This window comes from Tamandua tetradactyla, chromosome 4, assembly GCF_023851605.1.
Source record: "Tamandua tetradactyla isolate mTamTet1 chromosome 4, mTamTet1.pri, whole genome shotgun sequence".
In the NCBI taxonomy this organism is placed as follows: Eukaryota; Metazoa; Chordata; class Mammalia; order Pilosa; family Myrmecophagidae; genus Tamandua; species Tamandua tetradactyla.
Genome location: NC_135330.1, coordinates 15,496,151 through 15,519,313, shown reverse-complemented (window position 1 = coordinate 15,519,313; position 23,163 = coordinate 15,496,151). Strand labels below are relative to the sequence as shown.

General features: G+C 50.4%; 3 protein-coding genes and 1 long non-coding RNA gene across 10 annotated transcripts in view; 2 read left to right on the top strand and 2 right to left on the bottom strand.

Annotated features, from left to right (window-relative positions):
- Positions 1-990: 990 nt before the first annotated feature.
- On the bottom strand, positions 991-6,806 carry C4H1orf226 (chromosome 4 C1orf226 homolog). The gene is made up of 2 exons (XM_077156714.1): positions 6,482-6,806; positions 991-4,627 (listed from the first exon to the last, which is right to left on the bottom strand). Exons 1-2 carry the CDS (start codon positions 6,796-6,798, stop codon positions 4,117-4,119), a joined length of 828 nt encoding a protein of 275 aa, XP_077012829.1. The 5' UTR covers positions 6,799-6,806; the 3' UTR covers positions 991-4,116.
- Positions 6,807-10,484: 3,678 nt separating this feature from the next.
- On the top strand, positions 10,485-13,243 carry SPATA46 (spermatogenesis associated 46). Its single transcript, XM_077156715.1, has 2 exons — positions 10,485-10,673; positions 12,619-13,243. The coding sequence occupies exons 1-2, from the start codon at positions 10,571-10,573 to the stop codon at positions 13,140-13,142; spliced, it is 627 nt and encodes a 208-aa protein (XP_077012830.1). The 5' UTR covers positions 10,485-10,570; the 3' UTR covers positions 13,143-13,243.
- A 2,996-nt stretch (positions 13,244-16,239) lies between these two features.
- NOS1AP (nitric oxide synthase 1 adaptor protein) overlaps positions 16,240-23,163 on the bottom strand; it is a 295,134-nt gene continuing 288,210 nt past the window's right edge. For 6 of the 7 annotated variants that reach the window (XM_077156707.1, XM_077156708.1, XM_077156712.1 and 3 more), the window contains 2 exons: positions 21,827-21,992; positions 17,157-19,621 (listed from right to left, as the gene is read on the bottom strand). In XM_077156707.1, coding sequence (XP_077012822.1) covers positions 19,206-19,621; positions 21,827-21,992 — 582 coding nt within the window. In that variant the 3' untranslated portion in view covers positions 17,157-19,205. Of the gene's footprint in view, positions 16,670-17,156; positions 19,622-21,826; positions 21,993-23,163 lie in introns of those variants that run through there. The other variant, XM_077156709.1, reaches the window with a different exon arrangement.
- On the top strand, positions 19,421-21,750 carry LOC143680099 (uncharacterized). Its single transcript, XR_013174033.1, has 3 exons — positions 19,421-19,590; positions 21,138-21,205; positions 21,309-21,750. It is a non-coding gene; the product is annotated as an uncharacterized LOC143680099 (long non-coding RNA).

The window sequence follows — 23,163 nt, the reverse complement described above, 5'->3', positions numbered from 1 at the left end:
GGATTGGTTTTTGTATTATTCCTGCCTTCTCAGAACAATATGCTTTCCCCCACTGCAGACAGCAAGTGACCCTACAGAGTTCTGTTCTCTTCTTGCATCTCCTCTGAGACTTGGCCTCAAGCCTGAGACCCTTCTAACCTGAAGCCAGGGAATCCCTGTGCACTGAACTCAACCCCTAAACCTAGTTACGGGGCAAGGGAAGAGGGTTGGGCAGAAAGGTCCCACCCTCTCCCCTTTAGAAATGTGTGTGGCTTCTGTGAACAGATTAAATATTAAATGTCTCTTTTCCCTTCCTCCTAACCCCTCTCCACCGTCTTCTTTTTAAGGAGGCAAGGGTCTGGCCAGCTCTCAGCTGTGAGTATTCTGAGTCCCTACATCTAATGCTGGTCTGGGGGTGGCAGTGGTGCAAAGGGGCTTCAAGCCAGCTTTTACCAAGCCACATTCACCCAGTGGGTGTCCTGGGGAGAAGGTCCCTCAGAGTAATTGCAGGAAGTACCTAAGTCAGTAGCTCTTGGTATTTTACTGACATTTACTGATGCCTCCCTTTGAGACTGACAGAAGCTCCTCCCAGAAGAATGCATGAGTATGCACACAGGGCTCCATCCCCAACTTCGGGGGATAGGGCCATGGACTCTAGGCAGAGAACCACTGGCACAATGATCTGATGGTCACCTGAACCTCCTCCCTGCCTCCTCCTGAGGGAGGTTCTGTGAACATCATGTGTCATGCACCCCAAATGTGCTAGGACAGGGATGGAAGAGGAGGGACACTTTCACAGCTGCCAGCCAGCTGGGGAATGGAAGGCATATTTTAAAAGACTTTTCCCCCAAGGGTAGGGGATTGGCAGCAGTTCCCTCTTCCTCACTTTCCTATCTCCTTAATTTTCCTCACTCTTCCAGGCCTTCAAGGACAAAATGTCAACTCTTCACCAGACAAGAAAACCAACTACTTCCCATCAATCAGGAGAAAAACAAAACAAGCAAATCAAACCAAATCATTTTATTGTGCAGTTTCCTTCTACCAGAATATTACTAAAAATATAAATATAAAATCTCTAGAAAATACTCAGAATAGATCTGTAATCTTCTTCCTCCCCCAAATTGGGACAAACCTCCTTGTTCCTTAAAAATCGACGTACTACATGTCTGTCTTCATAGCATCCACATACAAAACACATAGATAATGCTCTCTCTATACAGGCAAATACATTATTCTCCTGCCAGGTTCTGGAAGCTCACCCTCTGATCTATCAGGGTGAAGCTACATGCTGAATATGGGAATTGGGGCTGGGATTGTGGGGGAGTAATGGAGAGAAAAGACCCAGTGGCCTCAACTTCCTGATATGGAGATAGAAGACAGATTCTTCATGCCTACTTTTTCCTAGCCCTTGCGTGGCCTGGGCTGACTGCCCATACAGAGAAGCTGGACTACTGGGATCTGTGTGTGTGGTTGACCACAGAAAGGTCAGCCAGGAGGGGCTCTGGATAGAAGCAAGGGCTGAGCCCATAGCAGGAGAGAGTTAGTAGTTGTTTCTGCTGGGCTCTGGGCAGTGCTTAGCCCCTAGCACCAGGCAATCTCTGCAGCATCTAGGACCAGATTTCCTGAAGTAGCAGCAGCATCCCCCTTAGCATGGGAAATGGACAAGATGTAGAGATTCACAGAGAAGCGAGCTGGAGATTGGAGCAGGATCCCCTGACCTCTTGCTTGGTATCAGACACAAATCCAAGATCTTCTAAATCACTCAGGTGATGGTCCTGAAACAACCTGGCAGGACCCCCTTGTTCTCCTGTGTCTAGGGCCAGTTCTTCAGCAGTGGTCTGGGTGTGGAGAGCAGGATACTTAAGCCCAGGCCTGAAATTTCTGCACCCACGGCTACATTACCTGGCCAGAGTTGCTCTAGTCTCTGGGGGAAAAGCAGTCCCAGAGAACGGTTGAGTTTCACATCAGAGAAGCAAACTGAGCTCTTGGTTTGTAAAGCAGCTAAACTGGACTTGTTCCCAGGATGTGTATTTAGATTCTCTACCCCCATCCTCCAGCTCAAGCTGTGTGTTTTGTGCAATACCCTAAACCAATCTGTGAGGACTCATTCACAAGACTCAAAATGCCAGCCCCAAGAACCTCTCTGACCATTAGGGTCACATATCACATCCTAGGAAATGCCCTCGGAGCAAGGCAGGATATACACATCTAGTAATAACACCCCTGCTCGCTTCACCAGGGTCTGCAAGGCCCCCGACTTGTGCACAGACCCTTTTTGGGGAAGGGAGACCAGCTCTGCTGTGAGCACGTGGTGAAGCAATGCTTTCCAGGGCAATAGAAGATGGGGAGAAGAAAAGGGGTGCAAGGGCTGTGGTAAGGAGCCGCAGCTGCAGATGCAAGAATGCATAAGGAGCAGTCCATGCCCTTGTTGATTCCCTGAGGCTCCCAGTTCTATAGGGGTGAGCTTGGTGGTACAAAGGTGAGCACAGGCTTGGAGAGGAGATGAACTGAAAAATGGGCACCCCAGAGCTCGTGGGTGGGAAGGCAGCAGGAATCACAGGCCTGCAGTGGGGACGGCCAAACGGCCCATCTGGCTGGCTGTACCATTCCCAGCCTTCTCCTGGGGAACTGGTCATCTTGTTCAGGGGAAGGAATGTTTTCTTCTTGCTGCAAAGGCCCCCAGTGTTGAGGTCACCCCCTTACACGGCTTCCTGGCCACAGGAAGACAGCAGGTCAAGACCCCTGGTGGGAGATAGGAACACAGAGTAGGGTTAAGCCAGGAGGCAACCAGTGAGGGCTGGATGAACTGTATCTATCCGTAACATAGACTGTGCAGGCAGGAGCAGAGAGAAGCAAGTGACATCAGGATAAGGGGGAGGCTGGCCAGGGGCCCTCCAGGGAGGTGCAGGGCAGTGGGAGGCTCAGGCAATCGCAGTGCAAGGGCAAAGAGCACCTGTCGCTAAACTAAGGGATTTGCCTCCACAGTTCCTATCGCAGCCCAATCTCTCAGGTGCGTCATTTGGATTCACACACTAGGCAACTCTCACCCTACCACACCCCCTAACCCAGCCTCTAGAAGGGAGTCATCTCAGGCTGTGGGGTGGCCCCTGAAAAACTGCTCTGCTCCCCAGGCTGGTTTTGCTTTCAAGGTCTTCTCTACTATGTCTGTTCTGGATTCTTGTAGGACCTCTCCTCGCATGCTAAAAGCACTCCCAAGTTCCTGGGCCCTCGCCGCAAACAAAATCCGAACATGTTCTGCTGCTTCTGCTGAGGGCTGCCAGGCTGTCTGGTCTTTCCTTCTGCACAGGGAGCCCCAGATCAGCTGGTGGCTTCCTCCTGCTGGTGCCTTCCCCAGGCGGGCAGGACTGGGGCAGGGTCTCGGGGGCTGGCTCTGCGCCCTGACCCCCGGGAGTACTCACTTGGTGTTCTGATCTGACTAGATGGGAAACACCTAGAGAACCCATCCTGAACAAGGCGGCTGCTAAGTCTTGGGCTGGTGACATCTCCTCTGAACCCTACAGTCAGGGAAGGGGCAAGTTGGCAACCAGGGGCTGTGCTGCACTGGGACCAGGAGAAGCCACCGCAGCTGCACTGCAGTTAGGGTCAGGGCGGGTGGTTTTCTGGGTCAAGGCCCATCATCAAGCCAGACCCATCATTCCATACCCAGCCAGATTCTCCCTGAGGCAGGGAGCTCCTGGGCCATCAAAGAGGAAGGCGAAGAACAAGGGTGTGGGACAGAAGTGCTGGGGAGAAGGCAGCATGTGGGAGACAGGCAAGAGGGATTCCTCCTGCAGGACCCCGTGCCCAGGGCTAGTGGCCTTGCAGTTCACTGGGAAATCAAGACAAGCTTCAGAGCAGAGGAGCTCCAATATCCAAGTCCTGCTGTCAGCACTCACAGATGCTCATGGAAAATTAGGATCTCGGATGGCATCGATTCCTTTTGCCACTCTGCAAATTGACTCTAACCAGGGCTGCTCATGGGCTTCTGGCTATAACTTCCCTGGTCTGAGAAATGACTCTCTGAGGGTGCAGTAAGATCAAGGAGTAGGGTGGGGTAGAGGAAGAGCCAGTGTGCATAGCAGAGAAGCGAACAGAGGGAAAGTGCAGGGTGAAGCTCAGCAGGGAAGAGAAGGAACTCTACTCAAAGGACAGCAGGTCTGGGTGGGGGCCATCATTGTCAAGGCTGGAGGTCCGTGCCCGAGGAGGGGGACTGCTGCCCCCCTGGGGCTCAGCCAGGCTGATGGGGCTCAAACTGAGTTTGAGGCCGTTTCTCTCCATGAGGCCAGGAGAGGAGGCCCTTCTCCACTCAGTCATTTTCAGCTTGGATTCGTCCTGGCTGTCCTTGTGGAGTAGGTCAGGAACTGACAGGGACACCTCTCCATTGGGCAGAGCTTCACCCCCATCTGCCGTTTCCACAGTGGCCTCTGGCTGGGAAGTGTCTGCTGGGGCAGGCTCTCTTGGAGCAAGGGCAGTGGGAGAGGAGCCCTGGGGCTGCCCAGGGGACAGCTCTGTCCCATAGTCCAGGCTGCTAAGGACAGGCTGCGAAGAAATCAGCATGTCTTGGGTGGTCTTCAGAGCCCGAGGGGTCCGCTTCTTTGCTGTGGGAGGTGGAGGATCCAGTCGAGGGAATGCTTCTTGCAGGGCTGACCTATGGGGATGAGGATGATAAATAGGCATGTTTGAAGGATGGAGGGACACCAGCCACACTACATTCTCGCTTCTCTAACTCTTCCGACTTGCCCAAACACTGAGTGCTTTGTCCTTTGTGTTCTTCTTCATTTAGTGTGTAGGTTTTAGCAACTTGAGCATAATAACCGGCTTTTGGCCTGCTACATCTTCACTCAGTGTTCAGAGCAGCCCAAAGTGTTGCTATGGGAGACAGGATAAAAACCTCTAGGGAGCTGTGTCATAGCAGATCCATGAGGCGCGTCATTGGGGAACGTATTTCTGCAGAACATCAAGAACCTATGCCCTGAGCCTGGGATGGCCATTACCACCTCAGAAATAAAAGCGCTTGAAACAGGGCCTGGAAAAGACCAGTAGGAATAAGGTGGAAACATGGGAGCTGCTGCAGCAAGCTCCTTCCCTCTCTTGGCCCTCAGTGGGACCTGACTGATACAGCCCTCCCCACCACTAACAGTCCATGGCACTGGTCTCAGGTATGGCCCCCCTGGGCCTGGCCCCCATCCCTGGTCATTCTGATTCATTAGATTTTGGTGGGGATCCAGGCTAGTCAGTATTTCTAAAAGGCTCCCCAAATGATTCTGGCAAAAAACTCTGGATGGTAAACGCTGCTACAGGGGCTTGGAGCTCTGACTGAAACTTTGACCTGTAGACTGGAGAGGTTCATTATGCTATGTTGGTGCATTCTAGCCTGACAGGCCATGTGGTCCTGGGGGTGAGGGTGGGGGGCTGGGTGGCAGTAGCTGCCAGCAGGGTTAAGGTGAGGACCACAGTAGGCTCTGCATTTAGTAGACTCCTTATCTTTATCTGGTTCTGTTGCTTCTGCCACAGGAAGTTCTAGGGGCCAAAAGGACCCCGCACTAGCAGGGACCAGAGAAATTGGTTGTTTATTCTAATAAGAATCTTGGAATATTTCTCTTTGAAAGTCACTTTATGGCTGCAAATCATGACCTACAGGTAGTTTGCACGGTCCTACAATGCCTGTTTATGTTAGTGTGCCTGACAGTTCCTTATCTGCTACTGGAATTTTCCCCCCTAAATCTTTAAAAAGGATTTTGTGTGACTTCTGGTTTGGTTCTCCTGTAGGCCAATGACAGTCTTTAACACCAATCACAGCATGTTAACGTTGGAAAAGCAAAAAAAAAAGGGCAGCAGGTCTATTCCCCTATCTGAAACCCGAATGCCTACTGCAGGACTCTTGCCAAATCTATAGCCACCTCCTTTCAAATGGGGCCAGAGCCAGGAAACTGGCTTCCTCCCAAGTCTGTGCAACCCATCTCTGGGCAGCTCTAAATCTTTGGATGAATTTCCTTATGTTGGACTGAAATTGGCCCCCTCCCAGATTTACCGTCTGATTTGGGTTTATTTCCTGGGCTAAGATTGGACAAGGCCAATCTTCCTTCCATAAGACAGCCCTGGGGTTAAGACATCAGCTCCAAAACAGACCTAGGCCCACACTACACTCTGATAATTACTAACCTTGTGACCTTAAATAACTCACTTTACCTCTCTGAACTTGAACTATCTGCAAAATGGAAATAATATCATCTGCTTCACAGGGTGGTTGTGAGGCTTAGAGGCAAAATGATGTAACTGAGGAACTGGGCACAATGCTAAGGATGTGATGGATGCACAATAAATGCTAGCTGTGGTTTTGGACACTGAGAACCCATGAACATCAGCCGTTCTTTCAACTGGTCTTCATATGACAATTTCAGGTCCCTTCATCAGGGTTGCTCTCCCAGTTTGCCCGTGTATCCCCCCCTTCAAGTGTGTCCACAGACCTGCAGGAATGTTGGGGGGAGAGGGGCTCACTCACCTTTCATCCTCCAGCAAGGTCCCTGATGCCAGGTCAACCCCACTTGCCAGCTGGGCCCCTGCGGTCTTGTTGATCTCCATCACACCCACACTGCAGAGGCCTGAGGGCTCTTTTCTCCGCAGGAAGTCATTCACTTTGGCCCCCATGACTTTGCCAAGGTTCTTGAGGTGCTGGCTGCTGCCTGCCCAGAGTCCTGGCCCTCCAGGCTCCACCGAGCCCAGCACGGCTGAGCTGGGGGCTGCAGGCCTGGACAAGTGGGGGAAGGAGCAGCTCGACTGCAGCTTTGGAGTCACAGCTGTGTTCAAATTCTCAAACATGCTGTGGTCAACTACAAACAAAGAGGCAAAGACAGAGAGACGGATGAGTAGGGAGTGAGCAGACCCCTGAGCATATGTCTCTGCTTATCTTTTCCTTATAAGTACTGCCCCAAATTTATAACTTCATAAGACTCTGGACATATTCAAGAAAGAGCCAGCCAAGACACCCTTGAAACTTTCCAATCTGGTTTTCTTGATGGGACACAGGAGCAGAAACTCTAGTTCTGCCCCACCCAAGTTAATCGGTGATTAATCCTAGCCATAAAAAAGCTAACATCCCTTTAAACCTCCTTGACTCATGGCTTGACTCCATTACCTTGGGGCCACCGGGCCCTCTGAGGCAGAGAAAAAAACGAAGATGAAGCAAACGTGGTGTTTTTACATGGCCGTGAGTATGTGTCAATGCATGCTCTCTGACTCAGGCACTGGGAAAGAAGCTGGTGCAGGGATGAAAAGTATGTGGCTTGGAGTCAGAAGCTCCCTGCTGAAAAGCCACCAGTACAGCACATCTTATGGAAAACAGCCCCACAGCTGCCCACTTCTCCTGAGGTGAAACTAGGGAGAATGGGCACAGTAGCCTTTCTTTTTTTGTTTCAACAGAGACATCGCCTTCTGGACCAGCTACCTAGATCTGCCGAATTCCAAGGGTTATAGGTGGATGGAAGGAGTGGAGCTCTTCCGCCACAGTCTTCACCTCTGTAACTGCCCCTAGCCTATGCACAGGGGAAAGTGCCACTATAGGGGAGATATGTCAAGGCGCTTGGATGAGGGCATTGCTCTGATATGGTAGCAGAGTGTACAGATTAAGGCTGGGCTGGCTCCAGGATCCCAGAGGGGGACCTATCACACTAGCAGGGGTCCTGCCCCCCAGTGAGGCCATCAACTCCTGATTACCTGCTTAAGTGCATCTTGCCATGTCATTCACTTTTGCAAAATTTGCCTATTATATCCCACAGCTGTCTCATTTTTTTTAATCACAAAATCTGCAAACTAGCAGAGGAGTCCTTGGAAACTAAACCATTTAACTCTTTCTCCGAACCAGAAAGTACTGGGGTCACCATGGAACCAGGGCAAATGTTCAAGCAAGGCCCATTGGGGAAGGCAAACCCTCACCACTTCCTGGCTCATATATATGTGGTGGTTTCCTTAGTGATTTTAAGTGAATTTGCAGGGCAGACATATTCATTTTTAAACAGGACATACTCATTTTTAAAAGTGTGACTACCACAATCAGCTCTCTAGGTGGTTTTTAGGGTGTGAGCTCCTATTAATATTATAATTATCATTCATCTTATTAAAACACATTCTAACACAACTTTCACATTGTGCTCCATTTTGATTTCCTATACCTCTTGTTTTAGTCTATAAAGTACACTGAATTCTTAATTTAAAGGTAGCCCATGATACATTCTCACTGCAATTTTGTAAGTCTTTCTGATAAGTCCACCTTGTCTCTAGAAAAAATGGTAAGCTTCTTGAGGGGATGTAGCATCTTAAGTGCTTTTGTTTCCTGCAATGCCTGACAGGACCTTGCACATCAGTAAGCATTCAATAAATCAGTTTGGCTTTCATATGAATACTTAAAAATTGGCTTCATGGTGGGCTGAAATTTTAGGGAAACTGTTCCCAAGCTTTTTTTTTCCTGTATAAAAAGCACGCCAAAAATTCTCCCTTGGGAGTGGTCCCTGTGGACTCTTGAGGTGAGACCCACTTCTCTGCAAAGTGGGACCCTGACAGAGCTTCCTTCACGCCCATACCTACAGATACGCAATGAGCCTCTTTCCTGTTTATGGCACTAATGAGTCCCCAAACTCTGCCCATCCCTTCCTTAGGACGAGTGGCTTGGTGGTTCAGCCAAGAATGGTGAGGGAGGACACAAAGATGACAGAACCCAGGCCGGGTGGCCCTCCCCAGCAGCATTCCCCCAACATGCACAAACCCAAGAGGGAACATTGGGGGTATGAGTCACCCACAAGGAAGGGCATCTTACCTGACCAAGAAAGGGGCTCGGAAGGCAGGTGGGAAACAAACGAGAGAGAGATGCATTTTACGTAGTGACCAACCACTTTGAGAGTGTCACCTCCTGCCTGGGCCACCAGCAACAACATACTGAGAGGATACAGCAGGCAAGACAGAGGCTCTGCTTCTAAAAGTATAACAAGCCCTGGAATGAGCAAATACCCATACACTTCTCAAAAACACATTTTCCCCGAAAATTTGAGCCTTCTTACATTACATATATTTCAAGTTCTCAGTTGTCAGTGGGAGAAAAGCGATGGGTCAAGGCAGAAATTCTAAGCCCTTTGGATTCTGTTGACATCATCCATAACGATGCTATTTTCCATGTATATACCACTAGATTTTAGATCAGGAAGCTAATCATCCATTCCAACTGTCTAAATTAACAAAATGGGAAAACCAAGCAGCAGAGAGGCTGCCCAACATGACACAGGTATCTAATGGCAGGTGGGGATTAGAACTCATCCACACGTACTTTCAGAGCCACACTCTTTCTCTGCACCATGCTACCCCCAATGACAAGGCCAATGCCCTCTAACTTGCCAAAGAATGCAGGTTCAACTTGAATCCAACTTGTTCTAATGTTCCAAACATTAAAGTGGAAGGAACACAGGGAAATCATGTTCTCCACACCGCCCTTCAAATGCTGAAGCACTATGAATAACCATCCACACAGGGAGACAACTCTAGGCTCTTGGGTGCCAAAGTGAACACACACTTACACAGGCTCCACGGCAGCCCTAGACCTTCCAGCATACACATATCCACCATTTAGATCTAGAACACCATCATGTATCCAACCGATCCATTGTGATTATCTAGAATGGGGTATTTGCAGCTTATCTCCAAGGTGCCAAAATCAATCATCTTGGACCTTACCCCATATCCCACTCGTAGGCTATCCACTAGTTTTATGACAAACAAAAAGCAGACAGGTAACCCCTGCCTCTCTCAAGTCCACAGCCTCACCAGCAAATTGAGCTTAACTTAAAGTGAGCAAAACGGTACTGAGCAAGCCAGCTATTTCTGTTTTAGTCACTTGCTAGAAACAGACAATACTGACAACTTAAAACAACATGTGGTCCCTATTAGGAAATATACATTGAAGTATTTAGGGGTAAATGACGACGAAGTTTGTAACTTAACTTCAAGTAGTTCAGAAAACGAACTTAGGTACACATAACACACACACAGAGGAAGAATCGATAAAGCAGATGGCTTAAAACGTGAACAAGAGGTAAATCTGGATACAGGGTGTACAGATGTGTCTCAAACTAATTTTATTTCTGCAGCTTTTTACACATTTGACTTTATTTCTAAATAAAAGTAATTCTAATAAAAAGCCTCTCCCTCCATAAACAAAACAAAAAAAATATTGGGTGGAGGTCATTCAGAGACGACAGAGATTCCAGAGCTGGGGGGTGGCAGTGGCTACACAGAAAGGTGATAGTAAAGGCAAAATAAGGGGGGGGGTACACAGATAATACCACTATTCCACCTCTATTATTTTCTTCCTTCTTCCTCAGGGCAGGCCACTGAGGAATAACAGGTCAGACAAATCTAAAAGATGTTTTAGCTAACTTTGCCTTGCAATAGACTCCAGCCCATCTTTTAAAGGGGTAATGTGGCTGGGGGAGTAGAATCACATGACCTCTTGTGATGTCAGCTGCCCTCAGAATATTTATCGTCTGGACAACCCAACTAGCCTGTTAGGAGCAGATGTGTGGTTTCCTTGCCCTATAGTAGGCAGAATATGGAGAATTTCTCACTTCTCAGCATTTCTGGACCTCGAATCTCTTCCTCTACCATGAGCACTTTTCCTGATATTATGTCCTCACATGCCACCAGCTTACCAGGTAAACTCTGGTGCCACTAGGGCCACAAAGATGTGGTTTTTTTGAAGTTTTTAATTGAGTACTCTACCAGATGATGTTATAGGACCACAATTTAGTGAGAGACTCAAATAACACATGGGGAGAAAATAATTTTTCAAATTGCTGCATTTGTGGTAAGTAGTTCCTGCTGTTTATTAATTTCTGGCAAGGGAAGGATGGGGGAAACATTTGCCATCTAAGTTTTTTCCCCTTGGAATCTGTATGAAATGTCAAGGTAGCCGTCTCTCTACATGAAGAATATGCACTAGTTTTAGCTCTGTTGGGCAAATTGGAGAAGGTCCAAACTTATCAAACTACTCAATAGGGGTCCAGAAGGAAGGGTAACTGATGAGCATGGCTAAAGTTGGGGTGTTCTAAGGACTTGCTACTCAAAGTGTGGTCCCAGACCTGCAATGTCAGCATCACTCGGGAACTGGTTAAAAATGCAGAATCTCAGGCCCACCCCAGACGGCAGGTGCAATGAATCAAAACCTGCATTTTTAACAAGATCCCCAAGTGATTCCTATCCACAGTCCTTTATCTATACATATGGTATCTATAAATAGGTCTCTAAAACTTAGCACAGCTACTGCTCTGGGATTGGTGCAGGTCTGCTTTTATCCAAGCATTACCAGCCACTCCAAGGTGTGGCGGGCAACAAGGGACCACCCGAACCCCTTCTGGCTACAGGCATTAGATGTTTCAACTGGAGAATCAGGCTTTTCATCCTCCCAGGGACTGTGAGAGCAGAGCTCCCTCTTTGCACCCTGCAACCCTGAGCAACCAGAGGCCTGCAATGCAGAGTGAAGTCACATATGTGGGAAACTGCAGGAAGGTCAGTGGGCCAGGCAGAGAGGCATCTTCTGGGCCAAGTTTTAAATTTTTCTTTGGAGAGGATCTTAGCCGTGTCTCAATGAAACTGCTCCACTTGGATGTTCCCAGTGTGTCATACAGAATAGCCTTGCCTGCCTGCATGCAAGGGAGCTCATATACTGCTTTGGCTTTGAGATACCCTGAAATACTGAGGGTGAGCCTTTAGGTGTGTCTTGGGTGGGGGGAGGTCCCCAATAAGAGGGCTCCCAATATTGCTCAGCTCACCAGAGCACTTCTTCTGTAACCCAGACATTGCAGAGGCTGCAGCACCTGCTGAGGCATCCGGCCCAGCCCAGCCCAGGCCTTGCCGCCCCACTACCAAAGTAGGGCTCTCCAGCATGGGATGCATAACATGGTGCCCTCACCAGATGAAGCCACCTCTGACCCTGGTGTGCATGTGTGCAAAGCTGGGCCCGGACCGGGGCTGCTCCCTTAAGAGATGGGTGCTTGTACACGGGGTTGCCACATGCTGTGTTTTCATCTACAGTCTTCTACCTGGCTCTTCTTTCTTTAGCAGAGCCCCACAGGCTCTGTGGAGGCTTCTGACCTCCCTTCTCCTGTCTCTCAAGATGGCATGTAGGAGCAATTCCTGCCTGGGTAGGTGGTTGAGGGAAGATGGGCAGGGAGGTAGGCAAAATGGCCACATCGAGACACTGCTGGTGGAAAGAGGGACTGCAGAGAGCCGGAGGGCCGGCTGTCCTCGGAGCCACCTGTTTGTGTCTATCCTTACAGAAGGAAGGAGACAAGGTGTCTCCAGGGAGGTAAGGGCTGACAAATACCAAGGTTTGGTGATTGAAATAGGCCCTCCTCTGCAGGGATCAACCTGCCCTGTGCACCAACAGCAAAAGAAAGCTGCAGGAACGAAAACGTTAGACTGCTCTCCCCACCAAATCTTCCACCCACTCTCAGAATTGTAAGCGAGAGGGGCCGGGCAACCCGAGGACACATCTGACTGCTTCCCTCCTTGCCTTTGGGCATCTCAGCCTCCAGCTCCGCAGGTCTCCCTGCTTCCTGCCCTCGGCCAGAGGCTGACACCCCGTCCTTTCCTTTGCAGACTGCACTTTGGGGGACGCCCAGACTGGGGAGCAGCTGAGACGGAACTGCACCATCTACCGGCCCTGGTTCTCTCCTTACAGCTACTTCGTGTGCACCAACAAGGAGAGCCACCTGGAGACCTACAGCTTCCCAGAGGTGCAGCGGGACGAGGGCAGGGGGGACAACTGTCTTTCCGAGGACACAGCTGAGAGCATCTGCTCCTCCTCCTCCCCAGAGAATACCTGCCCCCAAGAAGCCGCAAAGAAATCCAGGCAGGGCCTGGCCTCCGTGGACTCCATCACGTCCCAGGACATCCTGGCGGCCTCCAGACGGCTCCCTGCCCAGCAGAACGGCTACAAGTGCGCTGCCTGCTGCCGCATGTACCCCACCCTGCGCTCGCTCAAGAGCCACATCAAGCGCGGCTTCAAGGAGGGCTTCAGCTGCAGGGTGTTCTACCGCAAGCTCAAAACCTTCTGGGGCAGGGAGCAGAAGGCCCAGCCGGGAGACAGGCTTACCTCGGGCAGCTGCCAAGCCTCCAAGTAGGCCCGTGGGGCGGTGCCAGCCAGTTTGCTAGCGGACACCTCAGTAAACACTGGATGAAGCCTATTTATCTCCAGAGAGACACCAATAAATCAAAGTTAGCCACAGCCTCCTGTGTACTCTGAGGTCACCCAGCAGTACCCGCTGGCCTTCCCAGCACCCAGTCCCACTTCACTTCCCTTCATCTACCAGTTGCCTGGCAACATCGGGCTCACCTCCCTGGCTCTGTTTTTTTTTTTTTCCAAGACAATTTGGGAATGTCCTCTAAGACCCAAAGCGAGGTGCCCAGACCTGCAGCATCGGCGTCACCTAGGAACTCAAAACTGGAAAGTCTCAGGCCCCACCCCAGACCCAGTGAATCAGAAACTGTGGCCCAGCCGCGTGCATTTATCCAGCCCTCCAGTGACCCTGGTGCAGCTCAGATTCCAGACCCAAGGCCCAGGGATCCCGGCTTCCTTGTGGCCCCTGTGGGATCTGTCCGCCCCACACAAGGTGGGGGAGGGGGTGGCGCTTGCCCTGGGGGTAGAGAGGGTGGAATGTCCTCTCCTGTTTGCACAGGAAAGGGTCCAGGTGCAGGGTTCCTTCACAGTGTTAGACCACCTGAGGTGGGGGGTGGGGAGCATAGCAGGTTCTCATGCATAAGTCAGGGAAGAGGTAAGTACGGCCAGACCCCTGCCCATCACACACACCACCGCCACTCACTCAGAAGGGGCATCTGTTGCTGAAGCAAAACAAAAGGATTTTAGACCCAGGGGACAGCTGTGCATGGTTGTTTTGGGTCAAGTCAAACAGGCCAGTTAATGTGTGAAAACATCATTTCTCCCTCCCAAGCAACTGGCCGGTGGCCATCGCTGATGCTTGCTCTGCTTTTGAGCAACCTCCATGCCCCCTCTGACCCAGAAAGGCGGGTAGCATGTGGTAAAAGGAAGGAAAGAAGGGAAGGGAAGAGCAGGGAAGGGGGCGGGAAAGAGGGGAAAGAGAAAAGAAAGAGAAAAGCGGAATACTTCATAGTCTTATTTTTAGGTCTTCTTTACATCACTTTTTAACTCCCCGGGGACCCAGGGGGTCCTTTTATCACAGTGGGACATCTCTCAGGACACTGACACTCACCCTTCCTTTGTCTTCTGTCTCTCTGACTTTTGAGTGGGTGGGGTGGAAGGTCCACCTTATCCTTCCAGCAGACATATTACCTTTTCTTGAAGCCTCACTTTAATGTTTAGCAGAGCTTCTATTGCTCAGAATTATGCTGCTAAAATATCTCTTGTGGCTCATTTCCCATAAAGTACGAGCCAGCTGGGCTCAAGCCCCCAACACATCATATGCTACCTGGCCACTCCCAGCCCCCTACCCCCAACCCTCTCCTCTTCTTGTCCTCTTCTGCTATCCCCAGCCAGTGTCTACTTGCCCTCAGGGCTCCAGCTGGGCTGGGAGCTCAGGCTTGCAGGGCTCTGACCTTCCCACTCAGGCAGGACAGTCTCTGGGCAGCCCTTGGGCCTTCAGACTCTGGGCAAGTCTTTTTTGAGTCCACACTCTGATCTACTGCTTCTCTAACTGGAAAAGCCATCCAAGCCCGTGAAGCCGTCTCCTTGCACACACAGGTGGGAAAGGTCCCCTTGAAAGATCCCCTTAGTAGGGAGGGGTACAGGGAGGGGGTACACATGGGGGATAGGGAGAACCAGGAAAGGAGCTGACAACTCATCTCGTCTCGCTTCCTCCTCCAACCCCATGCTCTCTCTTCCCAGGCATCTGGATCCAGGCACAGAACATGCCACTAAAAGAGGGAAAACAATATGACAGCCAGGGACTGAGCCCAGACACCACAGCACATGCAATCGCTGCTGGGCAGGTGCTCGTGTTTTCTCCCTAAGGAGTTTCCACCCCCACCCCTTCCAATTCCTCGTTTAATGTAGCTCATTATTAGCTCAGTGACTGTCTTGATGCAGGGCTGCAAAGGCACCCAGCAAAGGATTACATTGACCAAAGAAGGGGCAACCTAAGGGTTAATGAAAAGGAAAACTAAGTGCCTGGTAACTGCTATGCGCTTTTCAATTGTAACCTCATTTACCTTGCAAAAATAGCTCTATGAGGTTTATATTACTATGCCCATCTACAGATGAGAAAATCAAGACTCAAGTTCAGTTCACTCGGTCTCAGAGGGCATGTGACCTGGTTTATCTGACTCTTCCAACCTCATTCTGACCTATGCCCGACAAAGTAATCTGCTTTCCATAATGTAAATTTTGAGAAGTCTCGCAGCTCCTTGTTTCTCTAATATTTCCTTCTGTACCAGCATCCCTCCTCTCCTATCTCTCTCTTCTACTTGCAGGAAAGCTCACATTCAGAGTTGGGCCTCTTCTTCTGAGCTGTGTTGTGATGCTACCATAATCCTTACCAGGGAGGGAGGGGGAGGAGCCTGTTTTGTTCCCAGTATGGGACATTTCTACAATTGGCCCATTCAGACTCCTACCAATTACATACTTCAGACACTTAGTCATGGGGTCAATGAAACTGTACCATCTTGATGGTCTTAGTTATATTTGAAGTATCTACAATGTAGTACTTTTTCAAGCATGCAAAACTTACTGCTATTGCCCATGGTATTCTAATGATATCTGGAATTTATAAGATGTGGTGTTGGAAGGTTCTGCAGACATGAATATAGATCAGGGTTTCTCAACAGAAGCAGTCCTGATGTTGTGGGCCAGATAATTTTTTGTGGGAAGGGACTGTCCTGTGCTTTGGAGGATGTCCAGCAGAATCCTTGGTTTCCACCCACTAGATACCAGTAGCTCCTCCATCCCTGGTTGTAACAACCAAAAATGCCTCTAGACATTGCCCAACTTCCCCTCGGGGACAAAGCACCCTCGGTTAAGAACCTCTGGCATGGACCGTGTCTACCTAAGCCACACCTGAGAGCACCAGCCTTTCTCCCTCCCTCAGGGAACACCCGAATTCCTTCTAAACACCATACTCCTCAGAACCATGTGTCGTGAAGCTGATGCCTCCTGGATTGGGAAGCGGGGTGGAGAGTGAGGGAGGAGGGCAGAGAAGGAACAGGTAGAAGAGCAGGGTAAGAAACAAGAAAAGACAATGGAAAAGCTTTTAGAAATAAGAAAGGTTTATTTAGCAAAAGCCACTACACTAGTGACAACATCCAGGGAGTAAGTGCACTTACATTGACAGAATCTTTTCCCAGAGAGTTGATCCAACAGAGTTAATGACACAACAGTTTTAGGAAGTAGAGGGGCTGGAGGGTGGCAGGAAGCAGTGAAGCAAAGAATAAATAATAGGAATCTAACCCCTAAACAAGATCAGTTGAAAGGAGTGAGGTTATGAAAAAGTCTTACAGACAGCGTTGATAAAAGCAGGAATATAAGGAATATAAGTTTTGATTCCAATATATAGTCCGTCCTGTGCAGAGAAATTCTTTCCTGGCTCCACAACTGTGGAGTCCGCTGGTACCTGGGGCAGGCTGGCCGGCTCACAGCCTCTCATCGCCTGGAAGGGAGGTGCCCCAGTATCCACTTGTCCTTCAAATAGAGCAGAGCAGAAGGATGGAAAAGAGGAAGGCAGGAGCTGAGTTAGCAGAGCGAGACGCAAGCAGGGAGGACAGGCTGACATCATTGGGAAATCAGGTCTGCAACTTTCCCTTTCCTGCCCAGTTTGCCCCAGTGGAGGGCCCCTACATCTGTCCTGTTTCCTAGTCTTTGCAGAGCATGCGCTGATTTGGTTCACACGGGGGAGGATGCTAACCACAAGCCCGTGCCCCAGGGAGGGCCTGGGCCAGAGAAAGGATGGAGCCAAGGCAAGCAGACACTACCACGAAGTGCCCCAAGAACACGAGTCTTGAATGGGTCCCAGGTCCATGTTACAGAAAACTCTGTAACAAGTCTCTCTGATTCTTCTATAACTCTCCTTCACTTCCTTTCTCCAATCCCTTCATGAGCTCTTCAAGACCATTTTAGAAACTATGTCCCACCCCCCGACTCCCCCACCCCATCCCACCACAAGCCATCTCCTACCACATTCCACACACCTAATCCACTGGTCTCTGGCTTTATCCTCAGCAACTATTTGCAGGGAGGTGGGCCTCGAGAAACTGCCAGGCATCTCACTTCCCTGGACCCTCAACTTTCTAAAAATCTAAGAGGTCCCAGACGTAAGGAACCCCGGGTTAGGATTCTGTAAGCTAGCCGGCCCAGCCAACTGGATTCTTCATGTCTGCTACTTTTAGTTTCATGGGTCTCACTTCCCTGGTTCTTGCTTCCTTTGCACATGTGGACCTACTTCCATGGTTTATTAGAAAACAAACCAAACAAAACAGGACAACCCTCCTCCAACTGAATGCATGTTAGGAGAGAACAAATCTATTGCCGATTCAAACACCCTGGAGCGTCCCATTCTCTTCTCTCAGGTCACCTTCTCTCTCTCTTTCTTACACACACGCACACATGCATGCACACACACACACGCACACACAGCTTGTCCTATTATCACTGACACCCTGGTGCACTAACCCCCGAGGAGGGCTAGTGCAAAGCTGCAATTATTTCTGAACTTTCTAGAAGATATTCCACCTGTGGCTATCAGGGTAGCACTTTCATTTATATAAATATTATAAAGCAAAGCTAGGGTTGAAGAATTCCATTTGGGGATAACCAAATTTTTACTAACTAACCCTCAAATAATACTGCAGTCTGAGTCTGTAGCTTCCAGTCCAGGCTAAATAAAGACTAACTTCCCTGAACATATGACTCCAACATGTCTTAGTTCTCTCTTTGGGCGGTTTAAAATGTTAACAGCCACTTATGGGCTTGCTGGAGCACAAGGAGCGAGGTCTCCTCACTGCCCCAGTCAGCCTGTTGTACTGAGTGGTGATCTCTAGGCCTAGATCAAGAAAGTGAAAACAATTGCGTGTGGCACTTTTAACAAGTGTGCCTGAGGCACGTACCCACAGCTGGGTCAAGGAGGGCGTGGCTGTCGCCCCTAAGTGGCAGTGATTCTGAAGAGTGGACTAAAACAGTCTCAGCTACCAGCCTGTGTCCATTTTTTTTTTTTTTTTTTTTTTTTTGCAGTAAAAACTGACTACCACTGCCCGTGGAGGGGATCGGTTGAGAGGTAAGGCTGGGGCTACAGATAAGGCTGGGGGCTCTGGGTCTCCGAGGCTTTCAGAGAGGCAAGAGTGCTGCAAAAACTTCAGCAGGCACAGCCCCTGAGGTGGGACAGACAGAAGACCCGGGGCAGCTTCCCAGCTTCCATTTAGAAGAGCTGGGCTTCCGGCTTTCAGGCAGGAGGTGGACAGGGGGTCCATGCTGAAGAAGCAGACATAAGTGCTTTGTGGCAGCAGAGAGGCTGCCCCTTCCCAAGAGCTTTCACCACAAAGCCTAAACGTGGCAAAGCTGCCAGTCTCCAGAGCCTCTGAAGTGACAACTGACAACCAGTTAGAGACAAGTGTTGGGTCCAGTTTATCCAATTGCTTATCCAATGTGCTCCAATTCAATTCCATGCTCACATTAAAAGGAATATCCTTTTTTTTTTTTCCAGCCCAGAGCATTCGACACCTAGAATCTCAGCAAAGATCTAGAGAAGGAATTCCTCCCCATAAAGGTTAGGGGAGGGTTAGGCAACTTGTAGCATCCTGATACTCAAAAGCAAAGTACCTGAGAAGGTACCAATGGCTTCCCTTCACAGTTGGGACCTCGTGGTGAGGACAGCAAGGGGGACTGACTGGGGCACCACACAACAGAGCAGAGCGGCCTGACGCCGCAGGTGGGGTGCAGGTCCTTCCACAGCCCGGTGGCCCTGAAGAGGGGGCCTCTGCCAAAGCCAGGGCTCCAGAAGGCCCTGCCTCCCTTTAGTGGTAAATCCAAGAGCAGAGCTGATGCACTTCTGGGAATCCAGTATCTTTTCCCACTTGACCTTTCAAAGCAAACCCCTAATCCTCCTCCGAAACCTCCAACTTTCCACGGCCCCTGGGGACCCTCAGCAGTCAGTCAGCCAGGCACCCCCCTACGCGGGCGGCAGCCCTCGCCGCCTCTGCCCAGCAGCCTGCTGTCCCCGCGGCGCCTACACAGCAATCTCATCGTCCAGGCTGTCGCCCAGCTCCTGCCTCTGCAGGACATTCAGCAGGCGGGGCAGCTCTTCCTGCGACCACGAGTCGCGCTCCTCGCTCTCATCCGTGTTGGACTCGTACTCCGAGGCGATGCCCGACTCGCGGAACTTGATGAGCTCCAGGCCGCCCAGGAGCCGCTCGCCGCGCGCGGGGGGCGGGGTGTCCTCGGGCGGGAGGAAGCGGAAGCACTCCAGCTTCACCAAGCAGTCGCGCCTACCTAACGGGCTGCCCGCTGGGTGGGCAAAGTCAGCCAAGCCCGCGCCCAGGGGCGGCGAGTGCAGGTCCTCTGGCTTAGGGGTCGTGGGATCACAGAGCACGGGCAGCGCTCCGGAGCGGAAGGTGATCTCCAGCAAGCTGTCCTGGGAGCCCACTGCAGGGGGAGACAAGAGGAAGTGGGCAAGTCAGGCAAGGGGCTTGGTTTGGGAAGCCAACACTCCGCCAGCCCAGGCTGCGGAAAACCTCCTTCCCTAAGCAGCCGCCATGCGGCGCCACCCCGGGGATCCGCTCCTCTCAACGCTTCATCCCTCCCAACCAACCCAAGACAGCAGTGGGTGCGCCTGGAGAAAGAATACTCCTGTCTATGCAACCCATCACTTAGATTTTGCAGTGGACTTCTAAAATCCAATTTTTAAAACTATTTAAAATTTTTGATTTTTTTCAAAAAAAAATTCAAAATATTTGAATTTCTAAAATTATGTACCAAGCACTGCACTCAGTGCTTTTACAGATCCTTCCATTTTGCTCTCCCAGTGCCCCAGCAGGCAGGTATTATTTTCATTGATTCTGTTTTCCAAAGAGGTAGCTGGAGTTCTGAGAGGATTGGTGATTTGGGTATCACAGCTAGGATTCAAATTCACCTTTGTTTTGACTGAGTTTTTTCCTTTAACCCTCTTGTGAATATTTCAACCCAAAATTGTATCTCCAGGAGCATGGAAAATGCAGTGGGTTGCTCTGAGTATAAAGCTAGGTTCTTGTTTTTGAAACAACACTCAAACAAATGATTTGGGGAATGGGACTTTCTACCAAGTTAGTTTGACTCCAAATCCCATGTTTTTTCTGTTAGGCCACAGCCACCAGCCTCTCCACAGGAAGGTAGTCAGGGGATGGTGGGACTCTTCATAGGGGAATTGGGCTGATAATCATTCTCCTAACTTTGGGAACACCAAGTGGGAGAGCCAATCCCTGGGCAGCATTTTAACTATATGTTAAGAAGGCCTTGGCTCCACATGCAAGATGACCCTCTACTCACTGGAGGCTGAAGAGCAGAGGGAAGGGTGCCTCCCTTACTAGCTGGAGAGGTACATGAGCTTTGGGGATGTGGGAAAGACAGGGCAGTGGGACCCATATAATGATATGGGGAGGCCAGCGAATGCCTTGAATGGGGTTTGTGGCAGCAGAAAGCTAGGCACGGGGCGAGTCATGGGAAAAGCATGAGATAACCTCTACACCACAACTTCGTAAATCAGCATTACTTGGGATAAAGCAGGGTCTCAATAAACATAAATCTAGACAACCCAGAGAGGCTTACAGAGCGGTACAGCAGCTCCCAATCCATAACTTTAGGCCACTTAAAAAGTACAGATTCCCAGGCCTGTCTTATGCATACTGATGCAGAATCTCTGTGGGTTGAACCCAGGAATATGCTTTCTTGTTTTTTTTTTTAAAAAGCTCATGGGAGGAACTACTGGTAAAAGTAGGGGGAACAAAAGGTATGAGTTTTACACCTAGACCTGGGTTGGGTCTTGGCTCTGCCCCCTTGACATTCCTGCAAGCTCCAGCCAGAAATTTAACTGCTCTGAGTCTGTTTTTTTACCTGAAAAATGGGAATGATGCTATTGACCACTACAAGGATTAGAAGAGATCATGCATGTAACATTCTATCACAGATTCTGTCACAGCAGGTGATCAGTGGATACTGGCTGGTACACAGCCCACACATGCACACAACCCACGGGTAAGCTCCCGAGGAAGGCCTGGGGCTGGGGCAGGGAGGCAGGCATCTCCGCTGGGGGGCCAGCCAACCTCTACCACTAACCAGCATTGTCATCTGGCCACAGGTACTCTGCTGCCTTCGCCATTACACAGATACACTGTTACCTGCTTTTCCATGTTCCACACTTGGGAGAAGGTATGGGGCAGAGAGATTCAAAAGATCAAATGCTGACAAGTCTGCTGCCTCCCACAAAGCTCATGAAGAATGTGATTCACAGGACGTGCCTCGTCCACCCTGACTGGAAAAGCCATTGGAGAAAGAATGGACTGCCTTAGGGTGTAAAGGACGGCCTCAAGGAGAGGGGCCGGGTGAATACATGGCAGCTGCTCCCCTGGGACATTCTGGAGCAAGTCTGGGCATTCGATTAGAAGGCAGCCAAGATCCCTTGTAGCCCTGTAATTCTGTAATTTCATGAAGTGTGTGGATGGAAAACAAAGCTGCCTTTGTTTTCTGTCGGAATTTCAGGGACAAGTCAGAGGTCCAATAAAGCCCCACCAAAAGCTGTAGGGAAAATGACATCTGGTTTGCAGAGCCTCCACGGAAAGAGGCGAGGCTGGGCAAGGGTGTTTGGGCATAGCTTACTGGTGTTCTGTCCTGACAGCTTCAGCTCCAGCTCCTGCACCTGCTTGACCAACAGGGAGATGTGCTGGAGCATGTCCTTGTTCTGCAGCAGGAGCTGGTGCACACGGGCCTGGGCTTCCAGACGGGCAGCAGCCTCAGCAGCCAACTGGTCTTTCAGCAAGTGAACCTGCAGAGAGAAGGAAGAGGCAGAGAAAACAGAGAGGAGGCAGGGCAGAGAGGAGAGAGGGGCATGAATGTAAACAGAGCCGCCGGCAGAGGTCTGGGACCAACAATGCCCTCCGTGTTCAATCTGAGATGGAGAAACAATTGATGGGAACATGGGCACCTGGGGCTCGTGAGTCAAGAGGAGGAGGAACAGAAAGGAGCAGGGTCACCTGCCCTGTGGATGTCTCCATGTGCCCCAACTGAAGGCCACGGGGCGTCACATACCACTCTGGGTCCTGCACCGAGGCCAGAAGGTAGGAAAGAGCCACCCTCCAGCTCCAGCAGTCCCCTGTGCTTGGCCCTGCCTCTTTCGGCACCTAACCCATCACTGTCAACTGAGGGAAGTGCCCTGTTCTCATCCTGTCATTCTTTTCTTCACGCAAAACCAAAAACAACTGATATATTGATCCACAAGCTTAGAGTTACAAGCCCCCATACAATCTTTCCACCTCTCTTCCTCCTAAGCCCAAATATAATGAGAAGGAGGAAGCACTATGTCTGACCTTGCTAAACTGCCAAGGAGTGTGTGATAAAGCCATCTCATCTTTTCATGTCTGGGGGTGTCAGCATCTTCCCCTGACTGCCCAGGCACCTTATTATTTCCCATGGCACTTAGCACCACGCATCCTACTGGGAGAGGTCAGATGTTTACCGACTGGCTCATAACTGGGCCTCTTCCAACAGCCCCAGAAGGGCTGGGATGAACGGCCAGCCAGAGGCACTTGACAGAACGGCCCCTCTGTGGGAGGAGGGGACACCCTCATCGAGTCACAACTTGTTCCTGGCAGAGCCACCGGCAATGGCAGGATCAGCATGGCTGAGGCCCAGTGGCCACTTCAGGCCTGTCTTTGGTACACAGCAATGGTGTGGCAGTAGGAGGGAAGGCCAAAAGCAGTGTTCACACACATATGCATCTTGTGCTAACAGGTGGGTGGAGGGGCCACGTCCCGGCAGTCCGGGACAGTGAGGATGGGGAGGGTTTCAGACGGCCCTTGAAGAAAGGGAAAGAAGGGATTTGGTGACCTTGGGCCAAGGCAGTTTGGGGGGAAAAGGGTTTTCTTGGACCAAAAACGTGGGGTGTGGGTAAAGACACAGAGGTTGACTGGGGTGGGACAGGTGGAACAAGGGGTAGA

What these genes read in the sequence shown, in the direction of transcription:
- C4H1orf226 (XM_077156714.1), bottom strand. Translation starts at nt 6,798, where the DNA reads ATGTTTGAGAATTTGAACACAGCTGTGACTCCAAAGCTGCAGTCGAGC. An exon ending in ACCTTGCTGGAGGATGAAAG is followed by an intron (nt 4,628 to 6,481) that starts GTGAGTGAGCCC and finishes TCATCCCCATAG; the next exon opens with GTCAGCCCTGCAAGAAGCAT.
- SPATA46 (XM_077156715.1), top strand. Translation starts at nt 10,571, where the DNA reads ATGGAGAATTTCTCACTTCTCAGCATTTCTGGACCTCGAATCTCTTCC. An exon ending in ACATGCCACCAGCTTACCAG is followed by an intron (nt 10,674 to 12,618) that starts GTAAACTCTGGT and finishes TTTCCTTTGCAG; the next exon opens with ACTGCACTTTGGGGGACGCC.